Here is a 14,445-nt window from a genome sequence, read left to right on the forward strand (position 1 = left end):
TTTAAAATCATCTCTAGATGAATCCTCAATTCTCGGACATCTAGCCTGATTACACCATGCCTTGTGGCCTAGTGACCATTTCTGCCATTATAAAATTGCAGGAGTCTCTGAAGTCATGATTTCAGGCCTTGATTATTTAATAAAAGGAGCAGCAGCTCCTTCCCTTTCTCTTTCCATGGCTACCACTCAACTCAGGCTTCTAATATCTAAAGCTACTGAAATATACAATTCCTCATCTTCAATTTTTTTCTACTTCAACAAGTCCAATAAACAGCTACTAGAATAATTTTTCCAGAAACAATTATAGAATTCCCTTAGTCAGGAACCTGCAGTAATTCTCTGAGTATCTTATCAAATGTTATTTGTTCTGACCTTATGGTTATGCTACCCACAGATCCTAGAATCCATACCACTGCTATCATTTCTGCCCCTACCTAAACACTCTTCCTCAACTATGCACAGCAGTCTATCAATGTGCTAGTATAATCTATTCATTACTATGCCTTAGCCCTGACCTCTACCCAGCTACACATCTCTGCCAGCCCATGATCTGCCTTAAGTCCAGAGCCCAGGCCCAAACTCACCTGCATTTGGAAAACTTCCACAAATACAGGGATAATACAAATACAGCAATATTATGAAACACTGGTCACACAAAGGGGAGGTCACACATGGGAGTGGTAGGGTAAAAGAAGGAAACTAAGAACTTATGTATGGTTGATATACTCTCTGTACTAGAATGAATATAGAAATCTTAAACCGGCTGAAACCAACATAAGAAAAGGACTAAGGTAAAAAGAAGAAAATTAAAGATAAACCAATTGGGGTTATAATCCATATATACATAGAAATACCACAAAGGAACTCCCTGTGTAGCTACCTTTGTCTCAAACAAGCTAAAATGTCATGTTTTTCTTTTTATCTTTTCTGTTTTTTCTTCTACAAAATTGGAGAACAGGAGAGCTGAATAGGTCCTGCCCAGGGTGGGAGGGCTGGAACCAGTGAGAGGAGGGAGGTGATTGGGGGAAGGGGGTAAGAGGGCAAAAGAATGTGTACAACATATATGTAAGTGAAAAAATGATACCTGCTGAAACTATTCCAGGAATGGGGGGAGAGGGAGGGGAGGTAAAGGAGACCAGTACAGGAGGTGAATTCAAGTGTATTTGATGGATTGTAAGAACCTGTGTAAATGCCACTGTGTACCCCCACCCAGCACAAAAATGAAGGAAAAAATAAAAATTAATTTTAAGAAAACAAAATTTCCACAACCAAAGCTACCCCTACCTTGTAAGCTTGCATATACTACATTTCATAATGCTCTCCAAACATTGCTTTGGGAAAGCTTTGCACCAGATGTGTGTTTGTCTGGGCACACATCTGTATATGAGCATGTAAATGCATATTTTATGTCTGAGTGTTTTGCTTTTTTTTCCAGTGGCTATATTTTATTCATACAACAACAGAATACTTATCCAGCTCTAGAAGTAAAGTAGGATTGAACTGGCAGTAAAGCTAGTCTTGCATTAGCTTTGTGGATTGGGGAAAGGCTTACCGCTCTAAGCAAGCCTCAATTTCCTTATCAGGAACTTCATAAGCCAAGCATGATGGCTCATGTCTGTAATCCCAGCTACTCAGAAGGCAAAGGTAGGAGGATTGCCATCAGAGGCTGGCCAGGCAAAAACAAGAAAAGTTATCTGAAAAAAACACTAAAAGCAAAAGGATGGTGGGGAGAGGGATGGCTTAAGTGCTATGATACTTGCCTTGCAAGCACAAAACCTTGAGTTCAAGCTGCAATACCACCACAAAAATAAAAAAAAGAAAATCCATGTGACGTGTACAATGGCTTCCATTCACTAAAGACCATAAAACATGAGCTGGGGGTCACTGTTGCTTTCCTGTCTCAGCTTCTCTTTGGAATACAAGTATTTGCTCAGTAACATTAACAGGTCATACCCAGGGCTATCTTTGTAGCAGGAATAGCAGGAAATGCTCCGGTTCCATTATTGTGTGATTCTGCTTCACATCAGGCTCAGAAAGGCACAAATGAAAATTTCATTTTAGTCTTTTTAGGTGAGTAACTCAAGAAAGATTTGTCAATATGAGAAAACATCTTTACAAAAAAAAAATTTAAAAATAAAATTGAGTATTTGGAAAATGAGGCCTATACATACCTCCCACCCTACAACCTGTGGAAAGCAAAGCTCAGTAAACTCTTTTTTGGCTAGTGAGGATATACAGATAGACTCTTTCAGCGTATCACGATCTCAGGGACTAAGATGTTTTACATTTATTTTTTAAAAAGGTGCAAGTTTATCTTTTAAGGAGTAGAAGCGCTACTTTAATGTGTGTGGAAACACAACTGGGTGCCACTAGGACACAGAGAGGAACAAGCTGTGGGAGGAGAGAGATTTGTGTGCCTGCTGTAAACTGTCCGCTCAATAGCCAAGGAAAATTGCTCTGTCAGCTCCTTGCTGTGAAGCACAGGGAAGGAGAATGTTCCTTTCCTATAGGAGAGACTCTGGCCTCTCATTTTCTTTTGCAAGATTGGTTTCTCTATGGTTCTTCATATTGTACTGCTGATTTTTCAACTAATTTAATAGAATTATCAAAATGTAGACTTTACCAGATGGAATGAGCATCAGAGAATCACAACACACAGAACACATATGGAAGAGGCCTTAGGCCAGTGTGCCTGTCTAAATTCAGTTTTTCAGATGTTAATCAAATTCATTTCTCTTCCTGTATCAAGTGATGAGTAATCAAATGTCAATCATGTCCTCTGTTGTGCCCCAGTGCACATACCACAATTGCTTAGTGCTTGGCTGATAAAATGAACCTCCATGAATTATAGTTTTTCAGTTTCTTCTCCCATGATGTTTAGCTACACCAATACTGTCATGATAAAGTAGAAACTATTGAGGACTTAATTTTTTTCACATCCATTTTCTTATTCTTCCTAAGAATCATTAGAGACATATATTATATCCAGCTTAGAAACGGGCTTGGATGGGTTAAACAATCCGCCCAAGTTTGACTCCAAAACTCGTGTTAACTCTTTCTTGTCAATATTTGGTCATCCTTGAATTAGATATTCCTGGACTTTCTGGGTTAACCTAACAGCAAGATGTTACTTTCTTAAACTCAGGCAATTTAGAATTTTTGCCCTCCAAGTTTTTAACTTGGAAACTTGGAAGTGTAAGGAGTGACAAAGGCTTTGTCAGAGCTTTTAAAGAGTTTAGTGAAAAATTCTAAATCATTTTTGTGGAGATGTATAAACACACACACGATGGCATTCTTCACGTATTCTGTAATTACAAGTCTGTTCACCCTTTTGGCCTGTGGAGGTGCCAACTGCATAAATGTAGCATCCATGTGTTCTCTGAACCATGCTTGACACCAGAGAAAGAATAGTTTCTGCTTTCAAAGGTTATAGAATCTACCAGGGGAAGTAGGATTATTCATGAAAGTAGCAATTAAAGCCATGTTCTTGCCTAAAATTTCATAGCTGTTAAACCGAATGAGCTCTGAAGTCACTCTCAGCTATAAAATTCTAGAAATTTACTATGTTCAAGACTTCATTCAAGGATCTAGGGGACAGGACTGTGGATTATATCAGCCTTCAGACATCTTTAAGTACAAGTAGGGGGATGATTTGAACCATTAATCATCAATCAGCATTGATATAAACTGGTGGCCAGTTTATTTACTTCACTGCTTAGGCCCTGTGAGTTAGGCAAGGTGCACACTCATGGCAAGGTACACACTCAGGAAAGAGGCCAAGGAAAAGTCCTGTCCAATCCACTGTATTATTATTGTAACCATTAAACAGATGAGGAAACTGAGGTTTAGTAATGGGGCCAAGATAACACAGTTAAGTAGTGGACAGCAGTACTTTTGTTGGGCTGTTCTTTAAACAACTGCCACATCACACTGTAATGTGTGCTTTAATTCTTTAGTTTGATCATTATGCTAAAACTTTTGTGAATTTCATTTGGGGGGTGGAGGCCTGGGGATTAAACCCAAGACCTTACACACTTGAAGTAAACACTCTTCCACTGAACTATATCCATAGTCCTTGGTTTTTTGAGGCAAGCGTTCTCATCATGTAGCCCACAGTGGCCTCAAACTTGCAATCCTCCTGCATCTGACTTTGAAGTGCTGCATTATGGGTTTATGTCACCAAAAAGGTTCTGGCTTATTCTAAAAAAATGAAAGGTTCAGATAGCATGATGAGTGGGTTTTTAATGTAACAAATAATATACATGAATTAGTTTGCAGGAGGCAATTGATGGAGCACCCGAAATGCTAGGCTGAGTATTTTAAACTTTATCCTAAGAAAACAGACATGGGTTGAAATTTGTCCATTGTGCTTTTTGGTTACATTTGAGGGTTACAGATTCCTTTAACACTACGATGGAAGCTTTGGATTCTCTTCCCAGGAAAAAGTACACATACATATCAAATTGAAGATCATATCTGAGATTTACAGAATTGCTCAAAAAGCTGATTCATGAACTCCACATTAACAAAAATTCCACATTGTATGAAATTCTTATGATCCTTTACTCAGTAAAATACAAAGTTGAAATAATATTTGCTGCATCATACCTTAATGAACCAAATTAGATAAACTATGGAAAATGCTAAGCTACAGGCAAAGGACTGAAACAAGCAAACAAAAAACTACTATTAAAATTCCTGTGTGTAGTTACTGCCACCTGCTGGCCATACTTACATAAATCCTTAATCTACATTAATCAACTGTTAACACTGGTCAATTCTTTGCTCTCTGTTAATTCAAAATCCTTGTTTTTCTAATTGCTCATTTTGCTTTCTAATATGAACATATTGCGAAAAAAAAATTCTTTCAGAATTAACTTATAAGGAATCTGCTTTTATCTCCCACTCTTTAGTAAGTTTTTGGTTTTTCCCTCTTTATTACTTTATTTCGACCTTGATCCGAATCATCTCTCGCTTAAGCTGTTTCTGTCTTTTCTCACTGCTTCGCATGAATGTTCCTACTCCACACTGCATGAGCAACACAAGTACATTTTTTATAAACTCTGGCACAACGGATGCTCAAATAAATCTTGAATCAACATACTGAACCAATAAATTCTTTTGGGGGGTACTAAACCCAGAACCTGGCACATGCTAGACAAGCATTCTACACCGAGCCACACCTCCACCCCTTTGGTTTTGGATTTTGTTTTTGAGATAAAATCTCAACTAACTTTGCCTGGGTTAGTTTAGAACTGATGATCATCCTCCTTCTACCTCCTGAGTAGCTGGTATTATCACACCCTGCTTTTGAACTACTAAATTCTGGATAGCCTGTTCAGTTTTCTATAGGCCCTTTAGGCTGTTTCTTACATGGATTGTTTCATAATATATGTAGAGATGATTATAAAATTTAACTTGCTTCTTTAATTTCTGGTGGCTAATAATGCCTTTTCTATTTCAGTATTTCTATACAGAAGCTTTCAAATGAATCTCGCTACATGATTTATGAGTTCTGGGAGAACAGTAGTATGTGGAATAGGTAAGTTGTAAGCAAGGCTGATTTGTGAAACCAGAGGGGTAGCAGTCTACATGGTTGTTTACTTCACCTTAAACCTGCTTGTCTATTAGACTGAATCCTAGCCTTTTAGGTATTTATTTCCTGGATTAGAAACCACTTCCCTCTTGAGGTACAGACACTTTGGACACTGATTCCACTTTGAGTCTTACCATTTTACTGATGCTTTGGGGTAAGAATTAGATAGGGGTCATTGGTGTCTAAGGAAGGTGGGGTGGGGGGTTTGGAGTTTCTTAAGATAAGCACTAATTATTTTACAGTAAAACTACATATAATGTCTTAAGATCATCATAACTTTTCTAAATGTCTCCAAGCTATGAATAAGGGGTAAATTAAAAATATTGACAAAGATTAAAAACAAGCAATACAGAATTCAAAAAATGAGACAGACATATTTGCTTCTATAAAATTATATAAACTTATGGTTTATGTGGTTTAAAGTGATACTGAAACAGCTCTCTAAGCATGTGTTCTACCACTTGACACTCTCCTCCAGACTTTTTGAGTTCAAATCCAGTACCACCAAAAGAAAACATATTGACACAAACAGCTTTCTAGAAAGGGTATGAGCTCGATGCCCAAACCTGTTATTGTTTGTCTGCTTATTGTAATAATACTGATACCTACTTTTTGCAGAAAGTATAGAAAACAGATAAGAAGTGTATAAATTTAAATCTCCCTCAAAATTACCATAGCACCATCTCTTTAGATATATGGATGGATAAAAATCCAAATGGTAGATATGGACAATTATAAAGAACAAAAGTACATAAAAATTACATCTTACAACATAGTTAAATATCCTGATTCTTTCACTTAATATTATAGCATGTTAACTTACTTTACTGATTTGTAAGTACTTGATAAATGGAGAGCATAAAAGTTATTGCATATATTTTCAAATTGAACTTCCTACATTACATTTTTTCATTTTTATACAAACACTATGGTTCTCAGTCTCCTTTGAGTTTTTTTCATTATAAATTCCTACTAGACATAACTACATAATCACCAGCATTTTAGCCAACTGATTGTAGTTTCATTTTTCTTTAAATACTTCAATATTTTGTGAATATATTTCAAACATTTAAAAAGGTTTGTTTTGTTTATGGTTTAACACTTATTCTATGTTACCACATCCCTATAAAGATACAGTATTAATTTGTGCTGTGTTCATATAAATAAAACCATTTTATTGCCCAAAAAAACCCTAGCTTTCCATGTTTTTAGGGTATTAAGCATGGTAATAGAAGTAAAAGAACACTTGGAAATTCAGATGATTCATATTTTGTTTTAAAATTTTATTCTTGTGACTTCAAAAGGAAGCACTTTGAGGGTCAGTAGTAGCGTGCCTGCCTAGCTTGCATGAGGCCCTGGCTTTCATCCCCAGCCCTGCTAAAAATGACATATAAATAATACTTAGAAAACACTGTTCTATAATTAAGACAAAATGATACCAATAGTATTTCAGACATACAAGGGCGCCTCATAGGCAAATTATTCAATTCCATGCTTCTAGGCTTACATTGTTAAGACAGATGATTTTTATTTCATTTTATTCTCTAGAATTGGAAAACTCTTCGTCCCTCTTCTTAGCTATCCTATTTTTAAAACACCCAAACAATTAAGATACTCTTTCTTCTATTTAAACTTCTTCCTGAAATTAAAATCAATTTTTTAATCTTCTGTATGAATTAATGTTCTCTAGCTTCAATCTTTTATTTTGGTAGGATTGGGATTTGAACTCAGGGCTTTGCACTTGCACAGCAGGCCCTCTCAAAGTAGGTGATCTACTGCTTGAGCCACACCTCAAGTTTGTTTTGCTGTGTGTTTTTTTTTTGGGGGGGGGAGGCAAAGATGGGATCTGGAAAACTCTGCCCTGGCTGGCCTGGAACTGCAATCCTCCTGATCTCAGCCTCCCAAGCATCCAGGGAGTGACTCTTGTTTTGTTTATGGTTTAACACTTATTCTGTGTACCACACATCCCTATAAAGATACAGTAGTAATTTATGCTGTGCTCATATAAATAAAACCATTTTATTGCCAAAAAAAATCCAGACCTAGTGACTCTTCAGTCTTTTTCACAGCTAAATAACCATTAAAAGAATTCTATACCCAGACACTTACGTAATCCAGACCAACCGTAGCCTTGCCATCTTGTGATCTCTGCTGCACTCTACTTAGGAAGGTTGTAAACAAAAATGCACAGTCTTAACCTATAATCATTTACACAGCCACCTTCAGACGAATTATAGCAAGACATTCCAAAGAAGTAACGTGGATTTCTTGGAAACTCCAGAACTCACATCTACTATGCTAGTTCCTGGTAATTATCCTGGGTTCATGGTGCTTCTGTGTGCTTGTGTATTATCTTCTGTTTATTTTATTTTAAGGTAGATTGTATGTTCTTTCCCCCTAACTTTTATCAGTCTTGTTCTTTTTAGTATTTCTTCATATATCTTGTAATTTGGGTGGGAGAGAAATGAAATATTTGCTTTATAGCCTTTAGTCTTTAGTTGATTCTATTGTATCCTGTCTATATTAAGCCTAATTAGTGGTTTGCTGGTCACCTTCAGAATTTTAACTGACTTAAAGTACAATTCAAATCATATTTTCAAAAATTATTCAAATGCTTTACTACTATATCATAATTTAGAGCACTGAATACAATTTGAAATAAGTGGCCCATAATGAAGCATCTTAAAAATGTATTTGTTATAGTAACTGTTAAAATAATATTCATAAAGTAGTAAAGGAAGAGAGGGGAAGGAAAATGGAGAGGGTCTGAAATATAATTGTCTAAGAAGGCTGAACTAGCCAAAGCTTATTTAAGATAAGTGAGAACTAAAATTTATTTGTTCATCTACCCATCCACTCAATTCAAAGTATACACATATTTAGTGAACGTTAGTGTGTGCTTGTTATTGGGATGACTGGAGTACTTCATGTTTACTAGTGCTGACTGAGCTTCAGTTCTTTTTTATTATTATTATTCATTTATTCACATGTGCATACATTGTTTGGCTCATCCCCCCCCCCCCAGTCCCCTACCCTCAGCCCCTTCCCTCTCCCGCTCCCCCTGTTGCTTCCAGGCAGAACCTGTTCTGCCCTTATCTCTAATTTTGTTGAAGAGAAGACACAAACATAATAAGAAAGACAAAGCGTTTTTGCTAGTTAAGGATAGCTATACAGAGAGATTCCTAGCATTGCTTCCAGGTACAGATGTGTTACAACCCAAGTTGATTTATCTCTAACTGATCCTTCTGGACAAGCATTATGCCAGGAGCTAAAGAAGGCACAAAGTAAAAAACACAGCCCTTACCTATAAAGTGCTGCTGTCTGCCCACTTTGAGAAGGCAAAAGGAAATGTTTACAGGGAAAATAGTTGAGGACAAGAAATAATAGTTATTAGAGGTAACTTGAAGTTGCAGTTTCCAGGAGTTAAAGGTGACATTTGAAGCCTGGAATTAGTTAGAAAGTATATGGAGAAGAACAGAGTACCTAAGAGAGATCTGGGGAAATTTCTTTCTATAAAAGGTTAGTAAAGGGGTAGGAGCTTCCCTCATTAAGGAGAATGAAGGTACCAATCAAAGGGAGGAAAATCAGAGCAGTAGAGTATCAAAGGAGCAGTAAAATGTAAGGATGCAATGCCTCCTGGGGCATGTGTAGTAGAAAGTGACTGAAAATTGGCACTGGAAATTAGATTTTACAAGATACTGCTCAATACAAGTTTTAATACAGTTGTAAGAATTTAAAGCTGATGTAGAACTTCAATGGATTGGGGAACAAACAGAGATGAGAAAGCAAGGTGTGAATGCTATCAAATTGGCTCAGGTCTGACCCTTAGCTCTTGCTGTGCATTCACTTTAGAGCTCAAGGGTGGGTTTGTCAGACCTAGAGAATGGTAGATATCTAATTCTCTCACTTTTAGCACAAATTCAATCCTCCAAAAAGAAAGCATAAACATAGTTGAAATTTTCTTATGATTCATATCTTGGCGGTTTATATTACAAGACACCATAGCTTAGAAGAGGTGCAGGTGAGTGTGATAGTGGCTTAAGGAACAGACTAAAGTGGTTGCCTTTATCAAGAAAGCTTTAATTTTATTTAATTAATTTAATTTTTATTATACCAGGCCTACACAGTCTGTTTTGAACATGGAGGAAATGCTTAGAACACAAATTCTGTATATATGACTATTGCGGTCTTTGTGCATAGAATTAAGAAAATGAGATAGATATTTATCTTCATATTTCCTACTCTAATGCAGTATTAGAAGTGTACAGCACAAAGCAATAAATGTTTCCTAAATGAAGGAATGAAGGACTTCATCATCATGAATTCATAGGTTATGAAAATGTCAAAGAAGGCCCAACATTTGTCATTTTTATGTCTGCTATCATATTCATTTTCATCTCTCCCAATCCTGAAATCACTGGCTCAACAATCTGGAAAGAAAGGACAAAGTTTGTTCTTAATGATTACTGAAGTCTTTCCAGGTTAAACAACACCTCAACAAAAAGAGTAGAAAAATAATATAGAAGGGGTAGGGGGAAATGAGTTAAGAGTTGGGGTGGGGAGTGCTATTGCAAGCATTGGAAATATACAGTAACCTGACAATTTTCTAGACCAACTTTACTTCATCATTATCTTTTATTAACTCTCTACACACTATTAGTGTCACCAGTACAGGCATTATGCACCAGTACATACATACATCCTCTGTCTGTCTGTCTCTCTCTCTCCCCCTCTGTGTCTGTCTGTCTCTCTCTCTCTTTCACACACACACACACACACACACACACACGCACACATTTCTAATTAAGAAAAAAATTGAACACAAAAAATTGTATCAGTTCTTTTCTGAGCCCAAAATCATTGTTGCTGGAATTTGATAGAACAAAAAGAAAAGTTAGGCTGGTTTCTAATACAGTATTAAACCTATCTCCAACAAGATTTTAACATTTATTGGGACTTCCCAACCTGTTTTAAAATTCTACAGGTGCACCAGCAGGGACATCTCCCAGAACAAAAATCTGGAATTAGTGTGCAATATTATTTATGGGCTTTAATGGGCACATGGGTTCCAATACTGTTTTTAATAACGAGTTTTGCACACTTTGTGTATTGTATTGTTATGAAGTTTAAAAATAAAAACATTTAGAAACATATTAGCTGCACAGTTAAACCTAAAATTAAAATTTAAAATCTGAAAAAAATGAAGTAGCTATTACATTTAAAAACACAGGAATAAGTAGGTTTTATTTTTAATTCCAAAATCATGATTTCTAGTAAAAGTGCTAATTTACCTAAGATACATCTGAAAAGATAAAGCAACTAAACCAAATGGCATCCAGGTATAAAAATGCAAACTAAAATATATTCCTATGAATTCTCAAATACAAAAATCAGACAAATTAAATATACTGGAATACAGCAGCCCAGGTCTGTTAACCGTAATAAACCACAGAGACAAAAACAATTTGAGAATTCAGTTTGTGGGGCAAGATATTCCACGTCAGAGAGAAGAGCCTATGGTCGCAGAAAGAGGATACACAAGAAAGTAATATCCTGTTGCTAGCAAATTAAACAGCTTTGAAAGCAAATTTTATTCCTTTTCATTTGTTTCTCAGATCACTCCACCAACCATACTTCTTTGTCTTAAGTTTGTGTTTGGGATATATATATTCACTGGGGAAAACATTTCCAGTGTTAAAAACCTAGATGCACTAAAAATATTATTTACAATATACCCATTTGCTTATATTCAATCTTTCTGAAATCTATATGTAGAAGTATGTTATATTTTCTAACTAATGCCAATATTGGGTAGATTACAACAACAAAAACATGGTTTTATCATCAGGAATTCATTGCCAAGACAAGCCCTATTTATATAAAACAAAACAAAACAAAAATCTTGGACTACAACCAAGTGCAAAAGATACAACACAAATTACAGTCACTTGAGAAGAATTCAGTCTCATCTCAAATAGTCTGAAAATGGTGACTAGAAAGTAAGTAATTGTACTGCCTAAATGTGGGAGGAGCAAGGATATTTTTTCAGTTTGGACTTTATAAAGTTGTTTTCATTATTTTAAAAACATGTTTTTCTCTTCTCAGCTTCATGGTGGATCCTGAACAACAATTAGATATTCCTGGACTTTTTCTTTATAGATCCAAGTGCAAACAAATGTTCTCATCTAAAATGTCAATTAGAAAACTCGGTGGCTGTTGATCTACTGTATACTTTTGTTTAATATATCTACTGTTTGAGTGTACTCTTCTAAAGTGCAACTATCATTCATGTGAATTTTAGCTCAACTTTCAAAGTTCAATATTGTCCTCACTATTTGATGCTAATTGCTTTGCTACGTTGTAACCAATCTAAAACCATCTAGTGATAAAACTGGGAAAAAGAAATTATGATAAAGAAAAAAATATTTAAAGTTGGAATTTTTAGAATATTACTCAATAGGACAGATTTTATAGATTGTTATATACTATTATAAAGGATTAAATCAGTGTTTCATGATTTTTTTAGTAACAGTTTTTTCTGAGTGAAGCATTCATTAATAATATCTGCTCCATTCCTGTCATATGGCTCTATGACTATTCTCTTTAAAAGTTAGTACATAGGCATAAAACAACCTTGGCTATAACCTGTAGAATCTCTAACCATCTGTCAGGTTAAAAACTGGTTTGTCACAAGTGAACAATTTTGTGATAAGTTAAGAGTACTGTTTGGTAATGTAATACTACTATAGCATTTATTAGCATCATAATTTCATGAATGAAAGTTAAGCATTATCAAGCAAAAAAAAGTTTTACTTTGGGATATAGAGATTAAATTTTATGGCAAATAGTTTTGGTATATGATCCAGACAGTAATTTTTCTTACAAAAAAAGAAACATTTGTATTCAAATAAGGATTTCTAAATATAGTACTTCATAATTTTAACCCAAATGAATAAAGAGGAAATATAAAACACTAAAAAGACTACAGGTGGTATAAAACTATATACTTTATCTACTCTTATAAACACAGATAGAAACACGTTACCATGCTATTGTCTAGTCCAAATTGTAAGATATATTTTTCCTGGTTTTTCATGTTTGAAAACTCAGAAAAAAAGAGAAGGTTGAATTAAAATTTTATTTCATAAATATAAAATTTGACCTAGAATATTTTCTCAAGCCAATTATAAAACATTGACTTTTACCAAATACCTTTTAATATTCTTCAGTCTCAATCTAAATGAAATTAAAGAATTTTCTCATAGTTTCTACAAGACATAAATTTTGACACACACACAGACATGTTGTGTGTGTATGTGTGTGCCTCTGTTCAATTCCAAAGATGACAAGCACTATGAAACAACACCTGGCTCAACTCTTTTAATATATATACAAAGCAAAGAACATTAATGGAGTTGTACAATGATTATTCAAACAAGCTATACATATGTACCAAGGCAAATAGATAACAAAACAGTCTTTGCAGTCTCACTCTGATTGTACACAGTAAGAAAGGATCAAAAGACTGAACCCTAAGGGACTTCCGGCATACAAACTCTTCTTGAAAATGTCGGTTATAAATGGTTTCAAAGATAAAATTGTGAATGTCTTCAGAACACTGCCTCATTGGCCCACTTTGGTACTCAACTCAAAAACATATGAGGCCTCTTGGGGCACTGGGTAGTTTCCAAAGTGGCGTGGTAGAACAAGGGCTCTGCTAGTAACAATGCTAAGTGGAAAAACTCCCTAGACTGCATGCTAGAATTACTTGTAATAAAAATTTTAAACTAGAATCAAAAGGACTTGAGAATAAGCAAATAAAAGAGCAAACCAATTTAACTCTATGGTAATTCAGACTCTAGTTATGATAAATTTTTTGTGAATGTTTTTAAGAGTATGTGTGTGAATATGTATGTGCGTATTCACATACATACATTATACTGACAACTATAGAATAAAAGGAAAATAGTAGGGAAAAACACAAATGAAAAAAAATGGGGCCCTAGGTATAAATATCTCATTTTTAAGTAAGCAATAAATTTATGGTTAATAAACATTTTTTAAATTCCTATTTAAAAAACAATCCTTTTTCTGGGGAAAAAAATAATGAAAAAGTGGGTGCTGAAAGACCAAGATGGGAAACCTACCATGGACTAAAAGTGAAATCTGGATAACAAGCACCAAAACCAGTGAGGGAAAGGTACTGGTTTTAGGAGTTCACATTCAGCGAAAGATAAACTTTCTGCCACGTGATGGCCTTGAATGCCTTGCCCATAGACCCAGAGATCTGAGAGAACAGAAGTAGAGAGAGTTTATACTTACCTTTCTATCAGCAATTTTTTGACACTCTGCTGGAAGAAACTTTATTTTTTTATAACAGTAACGTCCCAAGTGAAAAACTGCAGGAGATTTATTGTATTAAATTTCTAGGAAATAAAAGTTGAAACCCAAAATTCTTTATCCATATATGTTCTTGTTATTATAAATTATAGAATTGAAACTTAATGCTCCTCAATTATTTGCAAATGCCTACATTTTTCCTCTTTTGGAAATAAAAATATCAGTTTTATTTTGCAATTGCTCAACTTCTACTATTCACATGGTCTGATTAGTGACATAAGTAGCAGCTATTTTTCAACTTCAGTTACATTCACTACTATACTTTCAAATTGCCAATTTCTGCTAGTAATTATGAATCAGAGACAGTGTTATTATTAAAAACCTAAAGACTAATCATATATCAGAAAAGAAATTTCTATTAAAAATTCTTCCTCCTGTCATTGACAACTATTGAACATCCTGGATTATTCTTAGCTTCTGGAACTATCATAACGATCTGTTGAAATGCT

At 35.1% G+C, this 14,445-nt stretch overlaps 1 protein-coding gene across 1 annotated transcript in view; it reads left to right on the top strand.

Annotated features, from left to right (window-relative positions):
* The window catches only part of Necab1 (N-terminal EF-hand calcium binding protein 1), a 154,888-nt gene extending 141,818 nt beyond the window's left edge, over positions 1 to 13,070 (top strand). Inside the window, exons 11-13 of the mRNA XM_074068812.1 lie at positions 5,465 to 5,542; positions 7,813 to 7,904; positions 11,702 to 13,070. Of these exons, the coding sequence (XP_073924913.1) occupies positions 5,465 to 5,542; positions 7,813 to 7,904; positions 11,702 to 11,730 (199 nt within the window). The 3' untranslated portion in view covers positions 11,731 to 13,070. The remainder of the gene's footprint in view (positions 1 to 5,464; positions 5,543 to 7,812; positions 7,905 to 11,701) is intronic.
* Positions 13,071 to 14,445: the final 1,375 nt, after the last annotated feature.

Source organism: Castor canadensis, chromosome 3 (genome assembly GCF_047511655.1).
Source record: "Castor canadensis chromosome 3, mCasCan1.hap1v2, whole genome shotgun sequence".
Classification (NCBI taxonomy): domain Eukaryota; kingdom Metazoa; phylum Chordata; class Mammalia; order Rodentia; family Castoridae; genus Castor; species Castor canadensis.